Source organism: Hyperolius riggenbachi, chromosome 2 (genome assembly GCF_040937935.1).
Source record: "Hyperolius riggenbachi isolate aHypRig1 chromosome 2, aHypRig1.pri, whole genome shotgun sequence".
Classification (NCBI taxonomy): Eukaryota; Metazoa; Chordata; class Amphibia; order Anura; family Hyperoliidae; genus Hyperolius; species Hyperolius riggenbachi.
In genome coordinates this window covers 350,992,756-351,016,379 of record NC_090647.1, presented here as the reverse complement: position 1 = coordinate 351,016,379, position 23,624 = coordinate 350,992,756, and the positions used below count along the sequence as shown (strand labels likewise).

Genomic DNA, 23,624 nt, shown 5'->3' with positions numbered 1-23,624 from the left:
CAGAGCGATCCTAGGCATGTTTAGAGAGGTTTTCTAAACATGCCTAGCGTTTTTTGGAGTGTTTTTGTGTGGCAGATTTCAAATATTGTTACAGTAAAGCTGTTACTGAACAGCTTCTGTAACAAAAACGCCTGGAAAACCGCTCTGATCTAGCGTTTTTTTCAAGGCTGTTTTCCACTTTCCTATACTTTAACATTGAGGTAGGAACACCTCAAATCTAAAAAAAAAAAAAAAAAAATGCTGCAGCCCCCGAATTTGCGTTTGTGAAAAAAACGAACCGCTCTGGTGTGCACCACCCCATTCACTTTCATTAGCCAAGCGGTTTTCCCCCTGCCAGCTTTTTAAAAAAAAAAAACACTTCAGAACCACTCTGGTGTGCACCAGCCTTCACTTTCTACTGATGTTTTGAGTTCTACGAACAGCTTTTATTTATTAAAGGACCTCTGTCATGAAAATATAAAAAAAAAATACATGTACACATATACAAATAGGAAGCACGCTTCTTCCAGAGGAAAATGAGCCATAAATTACTTTTCTCCTATGTTGCTGTCACTTACAGTAAGTAGTAGAAATCTGAAAGAACCAACAGGTTTTGTACTAGCCCATATTCCTCAAGGGGGTTCTCAGGGTTTTCTTTATTTTCAAAAGCACTTAGTGATTGGCAGTTGCTCCATCCATCTGCTAAAAAAGGTGTACAGGGAGCAGGGAGGCTGGCCAGCATCCTTGTATAAATACCTTTCAGGGAGAGTCTTTGCTTGCTACTTTGCTGACAAAGTATCCTCTATTCGGTCTCTCATTCAGTCCACAGCACTTAAGACTCATGCAACTCCTGGAAATAGCTGCAAAAACAACCTAACACCCTGGACTGACTTCAAAAGTATTAGTGAGGAAGAGATCTCAGACATCCTCCGTCGCCTCCGCCAGACAACCTGCGACCTGGACCCTGGACCAATTAAACATATGCTGAAATGCCCTGACCTGCTTAGTCCAGCATTTCACAAAATAGTAAAGTGCTCTCTGCAAGCAGGGAGGTTTGCTACCTCTTTAAAAGAAGGAATCATCAAGCCCCTTCTTAAAAAAAAACTTCCATGGATCCAGAGGCAATGAGCAGCTACAGACCTGTCTCCAACCTCCCCTTCTTAGGTAAAGTTATTGAAAAGGCTGTCTATCTGCTACTTGAAACCAGGCTGTCAGTAAACAACATCCTGGACCCTCTACAATCTGGCTTTAAAGGGACTCCGAGCTCATCTAAAAAATAAAAGTTGTACTCACCAGGGGCTTTCTCCAGCCCAGTGCTGGTCGGGAGGTCCCACGCCGGCGTCCTGGCTCCTCTCCTTCTCCCCGCTCCGGAATGGCTGACAGGCCGCAGCCCGGGCGACACTCTCCCGAGTGTCGGGCTGCTCCTTCCGCATATGACGCGGATTACGTCACACGCCGGCCTGAAAGTACTGCGCATGCGCGATTAAAGCGCGCATGCGCAGTACTTTCACGCCGGCCGGCGTGATGACGCGAGGCGGCCGGCGTGTGACGTAATCCGCGTCATATGCGGAAAGAGCAGCCCGACACTCGGGAGAGTGTCGCCCGGGCTGCGGCCTATCAGCCATTGCGGAGCGGGGAGAAGGAGAGGAGCCAGGACGCCGGCGTGGGACCTCCCGACCAGCACTGGGCTGGAGAAAGCCCCAGGTGAGTACAACTTTCATTTTTTTGATGAGCTCGGAGTCACTTTAAGAAACACCACAGCTGTGAAACAGCCCTCATGCAAGTCTACAACGATCTGCTCATGGCGAGGGGCAGAGGGAAATGTTCCATCCTAATACAGTTGGATCTCTCAGCGGCTTTTGATACAGTTGCCCATGAAATCCTGCTTAACAGACTGCAGGAGTACTGTGGCATCAGTGGATCAGTCCTCCAGTGGTTCAGATCATTCCTGACTGACAGAACACAGAGAATATCCCTAGGACCTATAATGTCCAAACCTGCACCTCTACAATTCGGAATGCCAAAAGGATCAATCCTATCCCCTCTGCTGTTTGCAATCTACAGGTTGCCACTCGGTACACTTATCCAACGACATGGCCTGACGTACCACTGCTACGCCGATGACAAACAACTATACCTGTCCTTCAAACCTGGTGGAACAGACCCTACTCCAAAAATAAATTCTTGCTTAGCTGAGCTACAGGCATGGATGAATGATAACTGGTTGAAACTGAATGCTGACAAAACTGAGGTCCTCTTTGTCCAAAGCCAGTGCTCGCCATCAAAACAGCTCTATCCTAAAGCAACACCAATCAGGATTGGGAATTCAGACATAAATAGCTCCAACCTTGTGCGCAGCCTTGGCGTACTAATCGATGGGGATTTGAGTTTCAGAAACCAAATTTCATCTGTAGTTAAATCTTCCTACTTTCATCTGAAGAACATTGCAAAGATTAAACATCTGATTCCCCCAGAGGATCTTCCAACCCTAGTTCACGCCTTCATCACATCACAGCTGGACTACTGCAATGCCCTTTATTCTGGCCTCCCCAAAAAGGACCTGTGTCGCCTGCAATTAGTGCAGAATGCTGCTGCCAGATTGCTAACAAACCAGCCTCGCCACTGTCGCATTACACCGATCCTTCGCTCACTGCACTGGCTACCAGTAGAATGGAGAATACTCTTCAAGATTGGACTTCTGACATTCAAATCCCTGCACAATCTGGGCCCTGGATACATGAAGGACTTGCTGAAGCTGCACCACACCTCTCACAACCTCAGATCAGCAAGTTCTATAAACTTGGTCACTCCCAGAGTGCACCTCCAAAAATCTGGAGATAGAGCCTTCTGTCATGCTGCCCCTACTCTTTGGAACTCCCTGCCACACCCAGTAAAGACAGCACCATCCCTGGAGCTATTCAAATCCAGACTGAAAAGCCACCTGTTTAGCCTGGCATTTCCGGACTTATAAAATTCTTCCTCTGTACCACGATGGTCTGAGCCATGCTTATGTGCTTTGAGTCCTATGGGAGAAAAGCGCTCAACAAATGTTATTTGTTGTTGTTGTCGTCTTTATAAAGAATAGATGCCATGCTGAGAATCCCCCCATGAGGAGATGGGCTATCCTAAAACCTGTCGGTTCTGTAAGATCTCTACTACTTACTATAAGTGACAGTAATTTATGGCTCATTTTACTCTTGAAGAAACTAAATTTTTTTATTTGTATGTGTTTACATATATTTAAAATTAAGATTTTCGCGACAGTGGTCCTTTAAAGAATTGCTTGTGCGTTATCCATTAACATTTAAATTTTATATTTGAACACCAAGCACTTTACATCAGTTTTGTTTTTTCACCTGGGGCTTTCAGCTCAGCCATAGTTGTGGGAGCTCCAGTTAATTGTGTTTATTTGGCCGTGTGGCTTATGTAATAAGCCAAATAAAATTCCAGCTACTATCTGACAGGATTATGTACATGTGTTTAGTTCTACGGGAGAAAAGCGCTTTACAAATGTTATTTGTTGTTGTTTAAATGGGTCTAACCTTTTTCTGGCTGTACTTTTTATAGGACTGGGTGGAAACTAAAACTAAGAACCTAGTGGTTGTCACTGGCAACAAGCACTTTCCACACAAAAAGCCTGTGTCATGCAAAGAGCTAAGCTTGGCTAATGAAGAGCTTTGCAACCTCTGTTTATGCTATGCATGATGGGTTAAAGCCTAGATCCCATTGATGGTTGACCTCTGCACTGCAAGTGCATTTGGTTGGTCTGCCAATGTGAGGGTAGCACTGATGAATATATTGGGCGTGTTACATGCAGGACATCATCTCTGCTACGCTGACTAGTCCTTTGTACATGTGAGTATGATGACGTCTTACACAGAGAAGCACTCTCCACCTACTACTGAAATTCTTAGACTGGGAAGGGACATACTTTGCTATAAACAATCAAAACAGGAAAAAAAAAATATCTGAAGGCAGGAATGCAGAAGTAGCATTGTTTCGCAACTTTAACGACAGAAAGAACATCTAAGGATCCATATTATGTTGAGGAGAACGGGAGCATTTGACCTCCAAATACCTTTAAACAGCAATTGTTATGGGTTACATAAGACTCATAAGGTGCATAACAACTAGTGCAAAAATGGAATGTTTGAGGTGACTGGACACCAGTGGAAAATCATGACATCACTTAGGATTCAATTACCAGCCTGTCAGCAGCAGCAGCAGCTTATGTAAGGACTGCTATACAAAGCAGGTGATACAGTGCTAGGAAACTAACTGAATGGAATGTTTGTATGGGTTTCCTCTGGTTACACTGGTCTCCTGGCACAGTGTACATTGGTCCTAGAATGTGAAGGAACCGGTCCCATTTCAGAAGCTTGTTTGTAAATTAAAGAGTAACAAGTGAAAATGTAATAAAAAGTGCTTAATTTTTACAATAATTATGTATAAATTGATTTAGTCAGCATTTGCTCATTGTAAAATCTTTCCTCTCCCTGATTTACATTCTGTCATTTTATCACATGGTGACATTTTTACTGCTGGCAGCTGATGTCACTGGAAGGAGATGCTGCTTGCATTTTTGGCAGTTGGAAACAGCTGTTATTTCCCACAATGCAACAAGGCTCCCACAGTGAGATGTCAGTACCTCAGTGCTGTGAGGCACTGACATCACACTGTGGGAGGGGTTTCACCACAAAAATCAGCCATACAGAGCCCCCTGATGATCTGCTTGAGAAAAGGAATCGATTTCTCATAGGAAAGGGGGTATCAGCTACGGATTGGGATGAAGTTCAATTCTTGGCTACGGTTTCTTTTTAAGTAGTGTACTATACATACAGGTACATGTGAAGAAAATTTACTTTCAGAAAATTCGATCTTAAAATACAGTAACCAAGGTTTTTAATGTGCTTTAAACTTACAATCATAATAGTGTAACATGTAATAACAAATAAGTAATAACAGTATAGTGCACCTTGTACCAGGGCTGTGGAGTCGGAGCAATTTTGGGTACCTGGAGTCGGATGTTTCATAAAATGAGGAGTCGGATGATTTTTGTACCGACTCCACAGCCCTGCCTTGTACAAAAGGGAAACATTTGTAACTTGAGTGTTTTAAATAAAGGGATTATCTGTATATTGTTAGCCCTACTGAGAGATGGGATGTCATTACTTCAATATTCTCTGTCAAGCAATGCAAACAGAAAGCATTATATATGTGAAAAATAAAACCAAGAGGTGCAGCTATATGATTCTGAGTACTTGGATCAGATTTTGTCGTAATTTTGGGTTTAGGTGGGCTTTTAGCCAGTTTGTGTTACCATTAGCTAAAAATAGGGCCTGCTATCCCTACAAGTCAGGTCCCCTTTTACATGGGAGTCGGAAAGCGGTGAATTCACCACCTGTCAGCTGCAGCCATGCACCACCCAGGTGCTAGCTACTACTCCTTACCGGCATTGGAGAGGTGGCCATACTCAGATGCGACATGTTGCAGTTTTCTGCCTCTGGGTTTTACCACCAAGTACTGACATGCATGGTGTTACAAAACACTGCCTTATGGCTGCATTTATACTGCCAGAACACTGGGGCACAGGAGAAGCAGGGCCCCAGGATCTGCCACTACCCGGGACGCCCACTCCACCTGCGACACTAGTGCAGGTGGACCCCAGTGCTCCCACAGATTCAAAAATGCAATGCACAAGAAGCGAATGCTCACTCCAAGACAGCCTGTCAGCCAATAAAAAGATGCAACTACATGCACCTGTGTCTGCAGTAACAGATCTAGCAAGAGCTGAAACAGATGGCCATATACAGGAGAGAGTGAGCTCAGTTGCACACAAATCGCAGATTATGTGCCAAGCAGGGGGCACTGTGTGCAGGTATTTCTCTCCAAGCCCCCCTCTCTTGGAAAGGGATACATGCACGCAGTGCCCCCAGCTGGTCACAAACTACTATTGAGTGTGACTGAGCTCTCTCTCTGTCTATGGCTGTCCATTTCAGCTCTTGCTACATTTGGTACTGCAGACACAGGTACATGTATTTGCATATTTTTATAGGCCAACAGGCTGTCTGTGGACCTATATAAATGGCAAGTTGCTGTATGGAGTGAGCATTCGCTTCTTGTGTTTTGCATTTATGCTACACCTAAATGTAATTTACGTATGGCAGCCTGAACTACTCGACAAACGAGCCGTTCAGCCTTACGCGTGAAAGAGGTCTAATTGTGCCACTTGTTTCAAATGAGGCAATATGTCTGCTATCCTGGGAACTGTGCCAGAACTGTTGTCCTGTGCCATCCACTTGCTATATGCCATCAGTCTTTAACCATTAGTATCTTGTGCCTGGACTTTGTTTGCCAATTTACTGTAGAGAGTTCAGATACCATAGCAGACAAAACAACCTAAAGGGGCCCATACACTCAGCCGATTAGCGGCCAATCGATCGCAAATTGATTGCCCGATCGATCAATTTGCGGCCGATTTCGATCTATTTCAATCGATCTGACATGCTGGAAAATATAGGTCGATCTGTTTGCTTATCAATTTGCATTGGACCTAATGGAAATCTGATGGCAAAAAAATGCCATCAGATCGATTTTCAATAGATTTCATACTGAAATCTATTGGAAATCTGTTCCTAGTAAAAAATGTTCCTAAACACATCAGATAGATCATAAATCCGATGATCCATCCGCTGCTAATCTAACGAGTGTATGGCCACTTTATACTGTACATGATCTGCCTCTTACATCTTCTGAAACAACATTTGCTAGTAAGAATACAGTATAGCTTAAACTGTAAGCATCTGCTGTATGCCTTTTATACCACAGAATTGTATTTTTCAAACATTTGACACACAAAATTAACTTAAAAAGCTAATGATTACAGAAATGAAAATATCCAGAAAAAAAATAAATAAATAACAAAACTAAAAGCATTACATAAAATTAGTGAAAGAGTGAATGAGCTTTCACTATATGCCTAAACTGTTCTCAGAGGAAATGCATCTTTCGGATGCAAAAGAAAGACAACTGTACTAGGGAATTTAACAGCATGACCGAGACAGACCGAAAGCAAGTGACAAAAGGAGTTTCTGTAAACAAAGGATATCCCCTGATAGTGTGTCCTTAGTACAGGGAGACACAGATAAATTTTCCACAGGAAATATGCCAGAATGTTCTAGGAGACATGTAATGGGAAATACCACCACCTTCCATTTACAGTAATACCAGATTAGTCAGGTTTTTTTGTGTGTGTTTTTTTCTCTTCAATTTCCCTGCATCTGGTTACTACCCAGTGCTTTCAGAATTCAGCTGTCATTCACCTCAAGCATCCAATTACATTCAGATAATTTAATGTGTGTATTCTTAGACTGGATGCTTAATGTGAAAAGTTAATTCACTGCTTATCGGAGTAAAACATGCCTAAAAAAGGACTAGTGTCTCCCACCATGGCACACATGGGTTAAACAACAAAAAAAACAAACATGTGACTGAAAGGCAGAACACAGCTTGGAATTTTCCCTATAAAGAAGACTGACCCTTTATCCAGCGATTACTGGCCACTGCAAATGTTTGCAAGCCAATCAGCTATTGTGGGTAACCATGCAACGGCAGATCAAATGCTAAGAGGAATTCCATCCTTGCCTCTCCCTCCGCAACCATGAGACGCTCAGAGGGTGTGATTTACCACAGAAGTGATCGGTGCAGAAAAGTGAAGATCTGTACACAAACTACTGTAGACATAAACTCATGTGCCAGGACCAAGTTTTATAGTCAGTATAAAAAAAAAAACACCCACTATTCTGTGGGATCTAAAAAGAAATGCATTCTATCAGCCAATTGATTCCACAGTCTATATTAAATCTTAGCAGTAGAGATGGTCAAAGATTTTATTTTAGGAAGCTTAGAACTGGACAGTCATACTCATCTGATTCTGCATTTGACTGGTCCAATTTCAAGCTATACTAGTTGCTATAAAGGAAGCATCAACTCAAAAATGACTAGAATCTCATTGAGGGCTCAGACACACTACAAGCAGTAAAATCGTGATCGCACGATTTTATCAAAAACACTGCTCTATTGCTGGTGGCCCAAATTCCTTATTTTTTTGCCAATTTAAGTTCCAGCAATCGCCAGCGCACAAATTAGTCTCCGAGTGCCGCTATAGCCATAATTAACATTGTGGCCCACGGCAGTGCCCAAATCATCAGCACAGCTCTGCATCCAAAATAGCTGTCTCGCCCCTGCCTCCATTACTGCATTTACAAACCAAGGAAAGGGGAGGCCTGAACTTTCCTGCAGGAACTGCTGCCTCCACAACAGCACTCAGGGCCGTAGCACCTCTTATTTCCAGTCATGTAAGACTGTACATCAGACAGTGGTAGCCAGCCACCAAAAGCACAAGAGGCCTTGTGATGATTGACAATGCCTCTTTATACAGGTTATCACCCACATTCTGCATCCATTAAATCTCAGCTGAGTAGCAATTAACTGGACTGCATATTTCTGGCCAATTGCCTTGTTCTCTACTGAAGCAGGACGTGTCTTTCCGGCTTATGCACACGCCACCTTGCTGCAGCGCAATATACAGGGGGAAAAAAAAAAAAAATCAGAAATTGCATGCACAGCACTGTTTGATGGCCACACTAGAATAGTGCACAGCAGTCAGGGCCGGTTTAAGCAACAATGGGGCCCCCCCAACAGATACCCCGGAACAAAAATCAGCATTAAGGGACCTTTTTTGCAGCTTTGAAGCCCCAATCGGTCGGAGCTCCACATTCTGGCTACCCCAGCCTGCATGGGGGGCAAGGGGTTAAAAAGTTTCAGGAAGGGGGACCCCACAATTTTTTTTTTATTATTTCCCACACTCTAAACATAAAAAATAAAAAGGGAAAATAGGAAATAATGCCAGGGATCTTCATGCAGCCATATTGCGGCTGTATAGCGATCCCTGGCCAAAGCGCTGCTGCTGCATATGGACCCCCTGGAAATGTATTGCTCTTTCTTTTGATGCATGTAAAATTACACTACCGTTAGGTTTCCTACTAAAAGTGACATTTACCGCATTTAAAAGTATACTTTTTTCCTTCAAAACTTTAAAAATCGATTTTCTCAAAAACTATAAGGTCTTTTTGAAAAATAGTTTTTTCCTCTTATTCCCAATGATCTCCTTAACATATCCTAGCAAATTTAGGGTTTCTAGAATTTAAGGTGGATTTGCTATTAACCATTGAAGTCGGTGGGTTTTTAAAATGTGTATTTTTTTTATCTTTAAAAATCAGTTTTCTCAAAAACTATCAGGTCGATTTGAATTTTTTTTCCTCTTGTAGCCACTGGGGGCCCCTACAAGCTCTGGGGCCCTGGGGCAACTGCCCCTTTGCCTCTATGGTAGCTCCGGCCCTGACAGCAGTGCCCCCTGACAAAGAACTGCTGCATGCATGTCTTTGTGCACCACGACTGCCGTCACCTCAATGGAGAGCAATGCTGGTGCCGTGCATTTCTGTAAAACGCAGAGCCACCTGTATTGAAGAATGGAAAAACAACTGTTAAAACGTGCACAAGCCTAAATTATCCTCAACCACCTCTCCCCTCAGCAATTCTTTGATGCAGTACATGCAACTTGGCTGAGCACAAAATGTACACAACCATCTGGCAGACTACTGGCCACAATGATAATATAAATGATTGTTTGGCTGACAAACACTGTCAGCATGGGGCTTAAAAACAGATTTTAGTCCTGTTAAGGATTAACAAGAATCTGAATCACAACTCATTATCCCAGTGAAGTTGCATACAGCCAGACTGACACACTCTACAGTTTATTAACCTACGGAGAACAGTAGAAAACAAAAAAAACAAAAACAAAACTCAGACCTGACTGTGCCGAATTGCTGGGAATGATATTAACGATCAGAGGTGAACAACAACATGCACTTCTACAACTGTCAGATATGAATGGAACTTGTCAGAAGTAAAAGTCAAAAATAATTAAGACTTTGTTTTTAGATGCATGAGGGATGGAGTGCATAGCACTGTGGAAACAGTGCAAACATCTCTTCTAAATGGGTATGGGTTCTAAATGGGTAAGGGCTCTTTCATATGGGCAGCTGACCGCTTGCACCAGCTGGCTGCTCCTTAGCGCTCAGTATCGGCAGTGGACAGGCAGCCCACCCATGCAGTCACATGCAAGCGCGGCCTCAGCCATGCTCAGATGAGACATGTTAGAACCACTGCCATTCGTCTGCATTCAAATTGGGTCCAAATGGTGCTTGTGCCCCCCCCCCCATCTGAAAGAGGCCTAAGGCTGGATCCACACTGTACTGAAGCAGTACTGTATCCATACTGTACACATGTGCTGCTCCTTTCTAGGGTCTACTGCTACTCTGGAGTGGAAGCATGCTATTCATTACATCAATGACAACACAATTTACTGTCCAAAACAGTCATACTAGTTCTGCATTTTCTACAATAGACTCAAACAGAATAGGCCTATATGACATTGCCCATAGTAAATCCTTGCAATCCACCTTTGAGTATTGAGTCTGCCAATGAACAAAGTTTCCACAAGCTTTTATACTAAAAACGTTTAGCAATAGGATGTGAACAACAGCAATAGACTGCGAGAAGATTAGAAATGATAGGATCATTATAAGAAGAAGGATGCAGGGGGAAGTTCCATAGATTTTAGTAGAAAGATCGTTTAAAGACCTGTACACACGGGGGACATTTAACAAGTTGATCTGATTTGATCCATCATGACTGTCTTTCAAAATGCATGAGCAGCATTGTACATCCACTATCGGTAACAGTCGTTTACTGCTAAAAAAAAAAATAAAATAAAAAAAAAAATAAAAAAAAAAAAGTTACATGATGTCGGTTGAAACGATCAATCATCTGTCATTTTGACAGATGAAATCTTGCCGTGGGTATGGACCTCAAGGCGTTAAGCCGGTAATACATCATCCATTCTTGATTCACTACAGAAATGTAGTGAGATTGAACAACAAGACTGACAATACTTTGAACTGATTGCTCTTATAATATTGAGAAGTGGTAAGATTATAGAAGGCATAGTTAGCTAAATGCATAATCTGATCCTCGTAGAATCATTGCTCAATCCCTCTGAGGCTTTTCAAATGGTAAGCACTTAGATAAGAATGCCTTATCAGTGTGTATAGAGTGGCTCTCTCATCCCAATCTGGTTTGTTAGCAAATTACTGAGGACAGAAAAGTCTGTGAGCGATTGAACACACGTGCGCGAACTCACATGACCAACTGACCAATACACCCATGCCCAATCCCAGCTAGAAGTTTATTTTATCAGATCATAAATGAATATGTTCACATTTGTACTAGACTTCAAGCTTCCACAATTTTACATTGGTTCTTTCTGAAAGCTCCACTTTAGCATTATCAGGCTACACTCTGCAGCACACGCTGTACACACAGCAAATGAGCTGCTACTGGCAGCACAACAAAATAAACCCCTACAAGGAGCAAATCAGAGCAGTGCTCAGTAGTAGCCGAGTGCTCCAATAGGCCAAACAGCTAAAATGACATGTTTGCCTCTTGTCAGTCCAGAAAAACAGGAATATACTGCAAAGCTGTCCACAATTAGGAAACAAATGTGCACATACAAAATTTAAATGTGCAAATACAACATATAAAAAAAACAAAAAAAACTTTAAATTTGGCAGTTGAATTTGAAGCACATTTTGCATCATATTTTGAGGTTTTATGTACAATCTTGAATACTCAAAGAGTACCTGTCCACTGCTTGTGTCGAGCACTAGCGCCTGTCTGGTGAACAGAAGCAGCTGACAGGTGGTGAATTCACTGCCGTCAGCTGCTTGTAGAAAAGAGGCCTTACCAGTGGGCCTTGGGGATGCAGAACAGTGCATTTGTGTGTGGCTCCAGGAAGTCATAATGGAGACTATTTTAATAGAGAAAAGTAATGTGTTATAATGGCTGACTTCATTTCTTAGCAGGGACATTAAGAGGTCACTTTACTTTCACTTTGATTTTGGAAACTCTAATGGCCCATACTCACGGGCATCAAAAGTGGCCTGTCGCCAGCACACGTGAGCGTGCGGGCGACAGGCCGGCGACAGCTCCTCGCTAGGTCCCTCCGCGTACACACGCGGAAGAGGGACCAGCGGGTTGACGGAAGCGGTCGCCGACGTTCCTCCTCCCCCCGCCGGAAGCTCTGCATACCTCAATGGAGGTTGCTGTCGCTAGTCCGCGTACTCACGCGGACTAGCGACAGCTGCGGCGGAGTTGCGGCGGCGACTGTCGCCAGGCGATTGAACATTTCAATCGCCTGGCGACTTCAGCGACGGGCGACAGTTCGGGGTGCGCGCCCGTTCAACGGGCCATACTCACGGGCGACCTGTCGCCACAACACGCGCGCGCCACTGCGACATTTGTAGCCCGTGAGTATGGGCCATAAAAGTTATCAATTTGACATGCAGTGTTCAAAGTAGATGACCTATTTGTTTATACTGATTACAGTCTCTGTTGTGCAGGTTTGCATCAACACGGATCTTTACTCAAGAGGAGTTCCATAAAATACAGAGTATGCCATTTTTCAACAGTGTATATTGTTTAAACATTTCTGTCTAGCTTTTGTTGATTTTTGGCTTTGGTGGATCTTGGATCACACACACACCTGCAAGAAGCGCGTTGCCAGTAGTTCAGAGCAGCTATTTACACACTCATTCTATGTGGGCCAGAAGATCAACAACAAATGCAAGCACATATGTTTACTGTGCAACTGTTGAAGTTGGCAACTGACCTGAGGGCAAAAGTCAGTAGGTTAGGTTAGATAACCCTCATAAACCATCTGAGCTACTACAGCAACACAGTGGACACCAGCCAGCTCTCACTAAGTAGTACTTATCCCTGTGCCAAGCAGATTAAAAAGCATGCACGCCATATCAGTCAAAACATATGTAATCAAGACAGAGCTGCAGTGCAAGTTGTAGAGAAAAAAAAATTCATTTTACTTCCCCCCCCCCCCCCCCCCCCTAAAAAACAAAAGAAGAAGAAAAATCTTTTTTTTTGTAGAAGGCAAATTATACATCCTGTTTGAGAACATCCTTTCCTTCCATGCCAATGTCAGCATACTACGGGGTTAGTCCCGCCCTATGACCCCTCCAGGACCTGTCAGTATAAATTTTGAACACTCCCCCCAATGGTTGCTTTTTTTTCTCGTCCTCCTCCAGGACTGTCACCAGGATTATTAGTGAGGAAGGTTTATTGTTTTATATCTTGCTCGTTTCTTTTTTTTTTTTTTGTTTGCCTCACCTGCTGCTTTCTTGGCAGCCATCCACGCAGCTCCTCTGCGTGAAGTCCCCGCTGGTCCGCCTTAAAGAGGTGTAGGCGCCGGGATCCCCCCCTCTTTCTGCTGGTCTTTCTGGGGGGAAGGAGCTGGCTCAGCCGCGCTGTAAAGCAGCGCCGTACAGGAGTGGGCAGCGGCAGTAGATCTATGCGTTCCACTGCGGAGCGCAGGGAACTTCCGGGAGGAAGTGACATCACGGCTTCACTTCCGGTTTTCGTAGGGGCAGTAAACTTAAATGCCCAGCGTCCCGGCGTGCAGTAACAGCGCATAGCATTGCGGAGTGCTGTGGAGACGCTGGAGTCAAGCTACTGAGACAGCAGGCTTAGGTGAGTGACACAGGAAGGCAGTTTTGTGAGTAGACCGGCCGCACTGTGTCAAATACTACATGACATTGTGTATTTTTTGTTTGGTGTAGGTCTTTTGGAGCTGTGCTGCGATCTATGCACCTTTTATACACTGTACAGCTCTGCATCAGAACTTATTAAGGTGTGTAAACAACAATGTGTTTTTGTTTTTTGCTGTGTAGTATTGTTTTTTCTCCCATACTGCTATTCAGTCACCACTATGTCTCTCATATGTTTTGTAGAAATATTCTACTTTTTGAGACATGGATTCGGTGGCTGCTGCCTACGAAACAGATCAGCCTGATAATGATAGGTGAGGCACGGTAGTTTTAGTTAGAATAGATTTTTTTTTCCCCTATTGAGGACTCCAGGTTTTAACAGAAATCTATTTTTCTGTTTATTCCCATACAGTTCCTCCCAACCTGAAGATAATCCATCTGCGTCTAATCGCGGATGCTCTTCAAGATCCAGTAAAACCCGATCATCTAGAGACCCTCAGGTTCAAGAAAAGAGCCAGAAATCAAAAAAACAGTGCTGGGCTTGCGGCAAGGGATGCATGCCGGGAATGCTAGTGTGCTCAGAGTGTTTTTATTCCATTCCGATAGAGGAGGAACCATCGGAAGAGTTTACAGGCCTTGTGAAGCAGATTGTACAGCAGACCTTAGCAGAACACGGCCATACGTCTAGAATAAACACACGTGACTCAGACCCTGACCAGCCGGAGGACGATGATGGTCCAGCTGTAGGATTTGATTTCGCCCTCGTTACTCCTTTTGTTAAAGCCGTGAGGCAAGCCTTACAATGGGAGGAGGAAGAGGAACCGCAACCTAAAAGGCGGCGATACTTCCCACACCTTAAAAAGAAACCCATAGCGTTTCCAGTAATGGAGGAGGTTTCTGAACTGATTCAGGACGAATGGTCCAGACCAGAGAGGAAGGTTTCCATGTCAAATCGCTTTTCGAAATTATATCCTATGGAGGGTGAAATTATAGCACAACTGGATAGCCCACCGTCTGTTGATGCTTCGGTTATGAGACTAGCAAAACATGTGACCCTACCCCTAGAAGATGTAGTATCCTTCAAGGAACCTTTGGAAAGGAAGGTAGATACTGAACTTAAGAGGGCTTACAGTTCAATGGGATCAGTCTGTAGACCCGCTATAGCGTTAACGGCTGTATCCCGCGCACTAAAGGTATGGACGGAGAATCTAGAAGGCGCTATTCAAGATAACGTAGATCGCAAGACCCTAATCAAGGCATTAGAGGAGTTCAAGTTAGCATCGGACTATATAAGTGAAGCTGCTATCGATATTATTAGAGTAGCAACCCGGGCAATTGTACAGATCGTAACAGCTAAGAGGGCAATGTGGCTACGGCCGTGGGCAGCGGACACAAATTCAAAAACTGCATGGTGCAAGATCCCATATGACGGCAAGAACTTGTTCGGTCCAAAGATGGACGAAGCCATCTCTAGAGTGACCGGAGGTAAATCGGGCCTCCTTCCCCAGGAAAGACGCCAGAGGAAGACTAGGCCCAATGACAGAAGATCATTCCAGAATCGATTTAGGGAGTATAGATCTAACAGACCTTCGCAGTCCTTTCGTAGAAACTGGCAAAGTACACAACCTAACCTTTCCAAGTTCAATAAGCAGAAGGGAACCAGTTCTAGTGCACAGCCTGCAAAATCCTTCTGATGCTGGGCCTGCCCACAGCGAGTCGGTGGGGGGACGACTCCAAAGGTTTGTACGTCTGTGGGCAAAATGTATAAAGGACCCCTGGGTCATAGGTACACTGGCGTGGGGTCATTCGTGGAACTTCAAGGAAAGACCCACCTTACCACATTTCACACCCACACCTATACCGAGAACGCCAGAGAAACTCGAAATTCTATACCAATATGTGCAGGAATTAGTGAGCAAGAAAGCAGTGGTAAGGTTAGAACAGAATCAAAAATTTCAAGGTCTTTACTCCCAGCTGTTCTTTGTCACAAAAAAAAAAATCGGGACAGTTACGCCCAGTCTTGGATCTTCGCTTTCTAAACGAACACATACAGCAGGAAAAGTTCAAGATGGAATCATTGCAGACAATCATCCCAACAATCAGATTAAACGACTGGATGTTATCAATAGATTTGGCAGATGCTTACCTACATGTACCGATACACAGAACATTTCAGAAATACCTCAGATTTTCAATAGGAGAAAGACACTACCAGTTCACAGTTCTACCATTCGGAATCTGCACTGCCCCAAGAACATTCACGAAAATTCTGATCACAATTATTGCTTTGCTCAGTTGCCAAGGTCTTCACGTCCACCACTATCTGGACGACATACTACTAGTGGCACCATCCGAACTAATTCTGTTACAACACAGACGAATACTATTACAAACTTTAGAAAAATTCGGGTGGCTCGTGAACTGGCAGAAAAGCAAACTCAAACCGACACAGAGGATTGTGTTTTTGGGAGCAGAGATAGATACAGCTGCAAATGCGGTGAGATTGCCCACAGACAAGCAGGAGGTGATCCTGGCGAAGGTGTTAAGAGTTCAGAGAGTCACACACATCTCGGCAAGACAGTGCTTGGCACTACTGGGAACCTTCGCAGCCTCTATACCAATGGTAAAGTGGGCAAAGTGGAACATGCGTGCTTTCCAGAAAGGATTTCTGGACCAGTGGACGGGCACAGATTACCAGCAGCAAATCGAGATTGTTCCCCGAATGAGAGACGAGCTCTTCTGGTGGAGCAACAAATCGAACCTCTGCAACTATCAAGAAATAATACCGTCACCACCGATCATCATAACGACAGACGCAAGTCGGTGGGGTTGGGGGGCTCATCTGGAGTCCAGCCTCGCCCAGGGCAGATGGGAGAACGACCCAGAGAATGTTCCAGCAAACATTTTGGAAATGAGAGCGGTGTTCAAGGCAATGTCACATTTTGCTCCACAAATTACAAACAGGGGAGTACTATTCAGAATGGACAACACAACAGCGGTCGCATACCTCCAGAACCAGGGAGGGACACGCAGCCGTACACTATTAAGAGAGGTGGAACCTATTATGTCATGGGCCCAGAAGAATCTGGAATATCTTCGAGCGGTACATATTCCTGGGGTGAGGAACCACATAGCAGACTCACTAAGCCGACAATGGATCGATCACAACGAATGGAGCCTCAACAGAGAGGTGTTCGAGATGATCTGCGGACAGTGGGGAGTGCCACAGATAGATCTTATGGCGACACCGGGGAACTCCAGGTGCAGGAGATTTCTGTCGAGATACAAGTTCCGGCAAGCGGAGGCGTGGGACGCACTGTCGGTCCCATGGAATTTCAAGATAGCATATATCTTCCCTCCAACTCCTATGATTCACAGGGTACTGAAGAAGATCCAGCAGGAGCAGACGACAGTCTTAGCAATACTCCCATACTGGCCCCGAAGGCCATGGTTCCCTCTACTGCAAAGACTGACGAAGGATCCTCCCATACCGTTACCAAGTCGGACGGACCTGCTCGTAAAGAACAGAGTTTTCCATCCGCATCCGGAACTCCTCAGTTTGATGGCATGGAGACTGAGAGGAGAAAGCTGACAGAGTTAGGATGTTCTACAGAAGTGGTCAATACCTTACTAAGAGCCAGAAAGGGGACAACCAATTTTTCATACCATAGAACTTGGGAAAGATTTGTGAACTTTTTGAGCGAAAAAACTTGCAGATGGGTGAGATCCAGATAACCACTATTTTGGAGTTTCTGCAGAGGGGCGTGGATTTGGGCCTCAGTCTAAGTACCATCAAAACGCAAATATCCGCTATTTCTGCTTTAACACAGAGGAGATGGGCTACTGAACCACTTATGATCCAGTTCATACAGGCAGTAACTAAGATGAGACCTCCTAAGAAGAGCTGGTACACCCAGTGGGACCTACCATTGGTACTGAAGGCACTAACGGGTCCTCCGTTTGAACCGGTGGAGAACTGCACGCTAGTTAACCTAACAATGAAGATAGTGTTCCTGACGGCGATCACATCGGCAAGGCGTGTTTCAGAGATACAAGCTCTCAGTTGCGATCCTCCCTTTATACAGTTTTTTCCAGACAGAGTAACCTTACGTCCAGTGGACGAATTCATTCCAAAGGTGTCGAAGGAATATTATTTCAATCAGGATTGGCACCTGCCAGCTTTTTACGACAATACAGCGGAGATCCCTAACAGTCTTAATATTCCGGAATTGTTAAACAGATATATTCAGGCTATGGAAAAACTCCGCAAGACAAGGCGACTCTTTGTAATACCAACAGGGTACAGAAAGGGCCAGGCGGCCACAACCAAAACAATAGCCACATGGTTGGTGAGGACTATCAAGATGGCATACAATATAATGGGCAAAACACCACCAGAGGAGGTCTCGGCGCATTCCACGAGGTCAATATCTACTTCATGGGCAGCACTGGTGAAAGTAGCACCGGAGACAATTTGTCGTGCCGCCAACTGGTCATCATTGAACACCTTTATCACGCATTATAAAGTGGATCCGGGTGTATTATCCACAGTCCAGTTTGGGAAGGAAGTGTTGTCTGCAGTAAAGACAGCCACGACCTGATCGTTTCTTTTGTTTTGCACTTTAATTCTACATATTTATAGTATGAGAGGACGTATGTTCTAGTGTACTGTTTAAGTTGAATAAATTACTTTCTGCATTGATTATTCCCTCCCTTCTTTTTATGTATAGTTAAATCCCCGTAGTATGCTGACATTGGCATGGAAGGAAAGCAGAAAATTGTATACTCACCTATCGGTAATTTTCTTTTCCTTCCAATGACCATGTCAGCATACGTAGGGCCCACCCAGTAGTTTAGTCTGTTTTTTGGGACTAGTAAAAAAAAGCAACCATTGGGGGGAGTGTTCAAAATTTATACTGACAGGTCCTGGAGGGGTCATAGGGCGGGACTAACCCCGTAGTATGCTGACATGGTCATTGGAAGGAAAAGAAAATTACCGATAGGTGAGTATACAATTTTCTGCTTTATCTCCTGATGTATGAGGGCTGAGGCTGGGAGCACACTATGCAGAATTGCAATTCGGCAAAGTGTGCTCCTAGCCTCACAAGGACACCTGTGTCAGGACCATGCTTTGATTGCCAAGTAGGTCTGGCCAATCAGAACCTTTGTTTACCTTTGATTAGTGGCTTCCACCTATAAACAGGCTGCCATTAGAGATAGGATGTGGAATTTAACTTTCACTTGCTCTACAATGAGCATGAACTCCCCTGGGGTGAAAAGGAATTGCAAAGGAACAATCAGGTTCCCAGGGCTACTGATTGTAGCTGTCAGATTGATGGATCCATCAGCTATCAGGTAGTTAACCAATAGTTTCTGAACCTGATTAGTTCTAAAGCTACGTAGAAAACGCTGAACTGAACTTGGCCATAGCAAACTATAATGACCACCTTGGGCAAGAATCAGGAGTAAGGCCTTTTGCACACTGCAAGCGATTCAGATTCCACTTTTTAATCAGTTTTTACATCCGATTCAGATTCTGATTTGCAGTGTGCAGGGAGCAAACTGCAAATCGGAATCGGATGTAAAAACCGATTAAAAAGCGGAATCGGAATCGCTTGCAGTGTGCAAGAGGCCTCAAACCAGCTTGTGTACAGCAGCCGCACAATGTGCCATTGGTTTGGCTGCATATTTTTATGTGCAAGCATTTTCTCGCATGCCATACTCATACCATTTTTCAGTCATGGCCACTGACTTCAGAGCAGCACATCATCTTTATAGTGATGGTTAACATTTATTATATATTTATACAATCACTGTGGCTTTGTCATTAGATGCATAACATTCGCATTTTGTACCTTTATGTGATTTCTTGCAACGTTCCCTGTGCATGTCTGCTGACTTCTCATAACTGGTTTTATGAATTTTATTCACCTTTTGGTATATATCCCTTAATAAAAAAAAAAATTCCATGCTAACTTTTGGTTGTGCAACTTACTACAGGATAGCTCTTTTGTCTTTATGTAATTATCAGAGCGGGAGGTTGATTGTTTGCTAAAATTGCACTATTAATGGAAACCTTTAGGGCCCGTTTCCACTAGTGCGGCGTGCATCTCGTAGACGCACGCCGGCACTGAGCGGGTGGGCAGGATCGAAGGCGAATCCCATGAGTCGTGCCATGCACGGCTATGGGGTTCGCAGCCTCCGTCACGAATTCTGCGGGGGGTTCCGGCCGAATCGCTCCTGCAAGCGATTCCGGCTCGGCCCCGTCAACCCCTATGGCAGAGTTTCCCCGTGCGAATCATGTGGGGGGAAACTCTGCAGAATCGCCGCCGAAATCGCCGCAGTGGTAACTGGCCCTTAGGCTACGTTCACAGTCGTGCACTGCGGTATAACAGTATGTGGCGTCGTAATGCAATGCATACTGTGTGTTAACAGTTACAGTAAAACATACTTTTCATTGACTATACATCACTGTATACAACAGGCAGCACCACTTTCTCATTCGATTGCATTCCTGCTGTTACAGGAAACGCAGCATAACGCCCACTGTGAACCTAGTTTTCGGCCATGCTCATAGTGGCCGTAGCATTTTCTGTGACAGCAGGAACGCAACAGTGGCACACTTTGCTCACATTGCGTCAGGTACAGTGAAGCATACATTCAGTGAAAAGCGTGCGTTAACATACCGCAACACAACCACCGCACTGTGCACATCGCATAGGTGGTGCATTGCAGTAAGTCGTATTACTCTATGGAACTCACTTCCACAATCAGTACAAGAGGCTCCTTCTCTGGACAGCTTTTTTAAAAAGGCTAAAAACTCACTTCTTTTCCTGAGCCTTTGAGACTGTATAATGCGGAGTCACAGCGCTTTAAGTCCCCAGATAGAAAAGCACTATAAAAATATTATTGTTTATTACAAAGAGGCCATTACAGCGCCCCACTGTGAACCTAGCCTAATGCCTGGTACACACCATGCATTTTCCCGTCAGACAGAGTGGTCAAATCGATTACTTCCAACAGGTCCAATCTGATTTCCAATCATTTTTCTGGTCACTTCTAAACAAAATCAAAATCGGACCTGTCAGAAATAAAAGGATTCCACAGATGACTGGAAATTGCATGTTGTGTACCAGGCATGTTTAACCAGTTCGGCCTATCTGGACGAGCTTTCTCGTCCAGATAGGCACTGCATCTTTCCCTGCGTGGTGCACGCGATCGGGCGCGCGCCCGCTGCTAGCCCCCCGATCAGTGAATGGGAATATAATTCCCATTCACCGATTTAACCTCCCCGCAGAAATACCGACACTTTCTCTCCAGAGAGCGCGGTATTTCTGCCCCCAGGAAACAACTCCTCTGATTTTTAGTTCCTGGATGCGAGATCGTTCGCATCCAGGAATTTTTTTCACTGTGGCCATCTTGTGGCCAAATAGTAAACTGCACCCACATACATTTTTAATTAAAGAAAAATATTATTTTACATGTAAAATAAACAGTTTCCCTCCCACACCAAAAATTACCCACATACATTTTTTATTAAAAAAAAAAAAAAAAATACAATAAAAAAACAAAACAAAAACAAATATAGTTACCCAAGGGTCTGAACTTTTTGAATATGCACGTCAAGAGAGTATGTTATTATATTATTTAAAATTATAAGCTTATAAATAGTGATGGACGCAAATTGAAAAAATGCACCTTTATTTCTAAATGAAATATCGGCACCATAAATTGTGATAGGGATAGGGATTCCCTCTTCCTTGCTGCCATTTCCACACGGGTGAGTCTCAGCCACACAAATTTCTTATGTTCACCAAGCCATTGAGATGATCTATTATCTCTCATCCTTTAGGTCTGCACGTGGCACTTTAGTATTTGGAAACACTCAATTAGATACCTCCTTAGTGAGGTCGGACACATATTTAGAATAGTTTTTTCACCATATATTATGGTATTTGTTTACAGCACTGTATGCACTTTGTGAGTTTGAACCTACCTGTTTTTTATTTCCTATTACATTTTGGACATTTGTATTATATTTAATATTCATGCAGCAGGGTGTCTGCTTACAGGCAGGACTTTGAGAGGGATTTTATGAGATTGTTTTTTAATGGTTTTTAAAGGGATATGACCCTAATAAACTTGATTACAGTTTCACATTGATGTTTATGTGTGAATAGTGCTTATTTTGGGATATTGTGAACTAAGTGGCAAGATAGCCATTCTAAACCAATAAGGTGCCTTTTTTGTGAGTTAATAGGGACATCATTTAAACGGTGTAATTACCGGGACAGATGGGCAAATAAAATACATGAGTTTTAATTACGGTAGCGTGTATTAATTTCAAACTATAATGGCCTAAAACTGAGAAATAATGATTTTTTTTCTTAATCTTCCTGTTAAAATGGATATAGAAAAAAAATTAATCTTAGCAAAATGTACTACCCAAAGAAAGCCTAATTAGTGGCAGAAAAAACAAGATCTAGATCAATTCATTGTGATAAGTAGCAATAAAGTTATAGGCGAATGAATGGGAGGTGAACGTTGCTCGGATGCATGAGATTTTCAGACTGCGGTGCTGAACTGGTTAACTGTCATACATCGAGTGAACTCAGTTTCAGTAAAACACAACAACATCCAGACGTTCTTTATGGTGGCCTTACATGGTAAAAAAAAAGTCATACAATCTTCCCAGTTCTATGTAATATAAGGGAACTGCCTAAATTATCATTTTAGTATAATCACTTAATTTACCCTTATACTACATAGAAATGGTAAGATTGTATAAAAAAAATTGTACCATGTATGGCCACCATTACTCTAGCAGTAGCTGGCTGCTTTGGAGAACTGGATGTTTGTGGAGCGCAAAGGTCAAGGGGCTTGATTAGAGGACCTCATTTAGCATTATTTGAAAATGTTAATCTATCAGTTCGGGAGGAAAAAAGTTTTGCAAAATCGTACGCAGCGCAGAAACATGTGCCAGAGATGCTGGAGATCGGGCGACGAGTGCAGTCCCCTGAAGCCTGATCGGCGATGCTCTCACTCACCTCTTTCCCTTGTTTGTCCCGAGCTCTCTTTACCGTGCCGTACGTCCCTTTCCCCAGCGTCTCCAGGAACTCATAGCGGTGCTTGAGATTGTGCTTGTGTAGGTGTCGCTTCACCGCCTGCCGCCGCAGCCCCGCTTCCCTCAGCTCCATGGCCGGAGAAGCTTTCCACCTATAGCCGCAGTACAGTCAGTCAGAGGTCTATTCCAGATATCAGCGCTACGTCCCTTTCAGCTTCAGTGTCCCTGCTACTCGCTCAATGGAACACACGCCACTTAGTCCCGCCTATGTTTTACCGATTGGTTGTTTCTGTCACCTATGCTCAGCGCGCCTCCCTCACTCAAAGCCGATTGGTGGGACCGTAGTTTGCTTTCATTATCCTGCTCACCTTTTCCGGGAAGGCAGCAGGTGAGAATAGAGGGAATTTCCAGCAGCCAGTGTGTGACACGCTGCAGGGAACATGGCGGATTCTGCTGCTAGGCCTGCGGGGCAGATGGATTATTGCGCGCTGAATAGACTTGTTGTGTGATCGTGACATTGTTGCTTGTTCTGTTGCCACTGCATTATCCACTCTGAGTAATGTTCCTGCACTTATACTGTTATGGAAAAGCATCCCGACATCCAGTATGTATTCTGGGAATTGTGACCCATGAAATAGGAATCGTAATTCCAGCAACAAATGACTGCAAAATATTCTGGGCTTTCTCTACATAAATGCTGCTGGTGCCATTTTTTTTGTCAGCTGTAAACACCTGCATAAAGTTTTCTATTTATGTTAGTGCAGTTTGTTTCCCCGAAAATAAGACACTGTCTTATATTAATTTTTCCTTACTTCAAAAACGCAAGGTGGAGGAGCACTCTTCAATAAGGAGGAATTTGAGTGTGCCCAAGCCTCAGACCTCAGGATCCTATGAAATGT

General features: G+C 43.8%; 1 protein-coding gene across 1 annotated transcript in view; it reads right to left on the bottom strand.

Moving 5' to 3' along the window:
• NUAK2 (NUAK family kinase 2) overlaps positions 1-22,953 on the bottom strand; it is a 57,917-nt gene extending 34,964 nt beyond the window's left edge. The window contains exon 1 of the mRNA XM_068269577.1: positions 22,709-22,953. Coding sequence (XP_068125678.1) covers positions 22,709-22,858 — 150 coding nt within the window. The 5' untranslated portion in view covers positions 22,859-22,953. The remainder of the gene's footprint in view (positions 1-22,708) is intronic.
• Between the last annotated feature and the right edge of the window lie 671 nt (positions 22,954-23,624).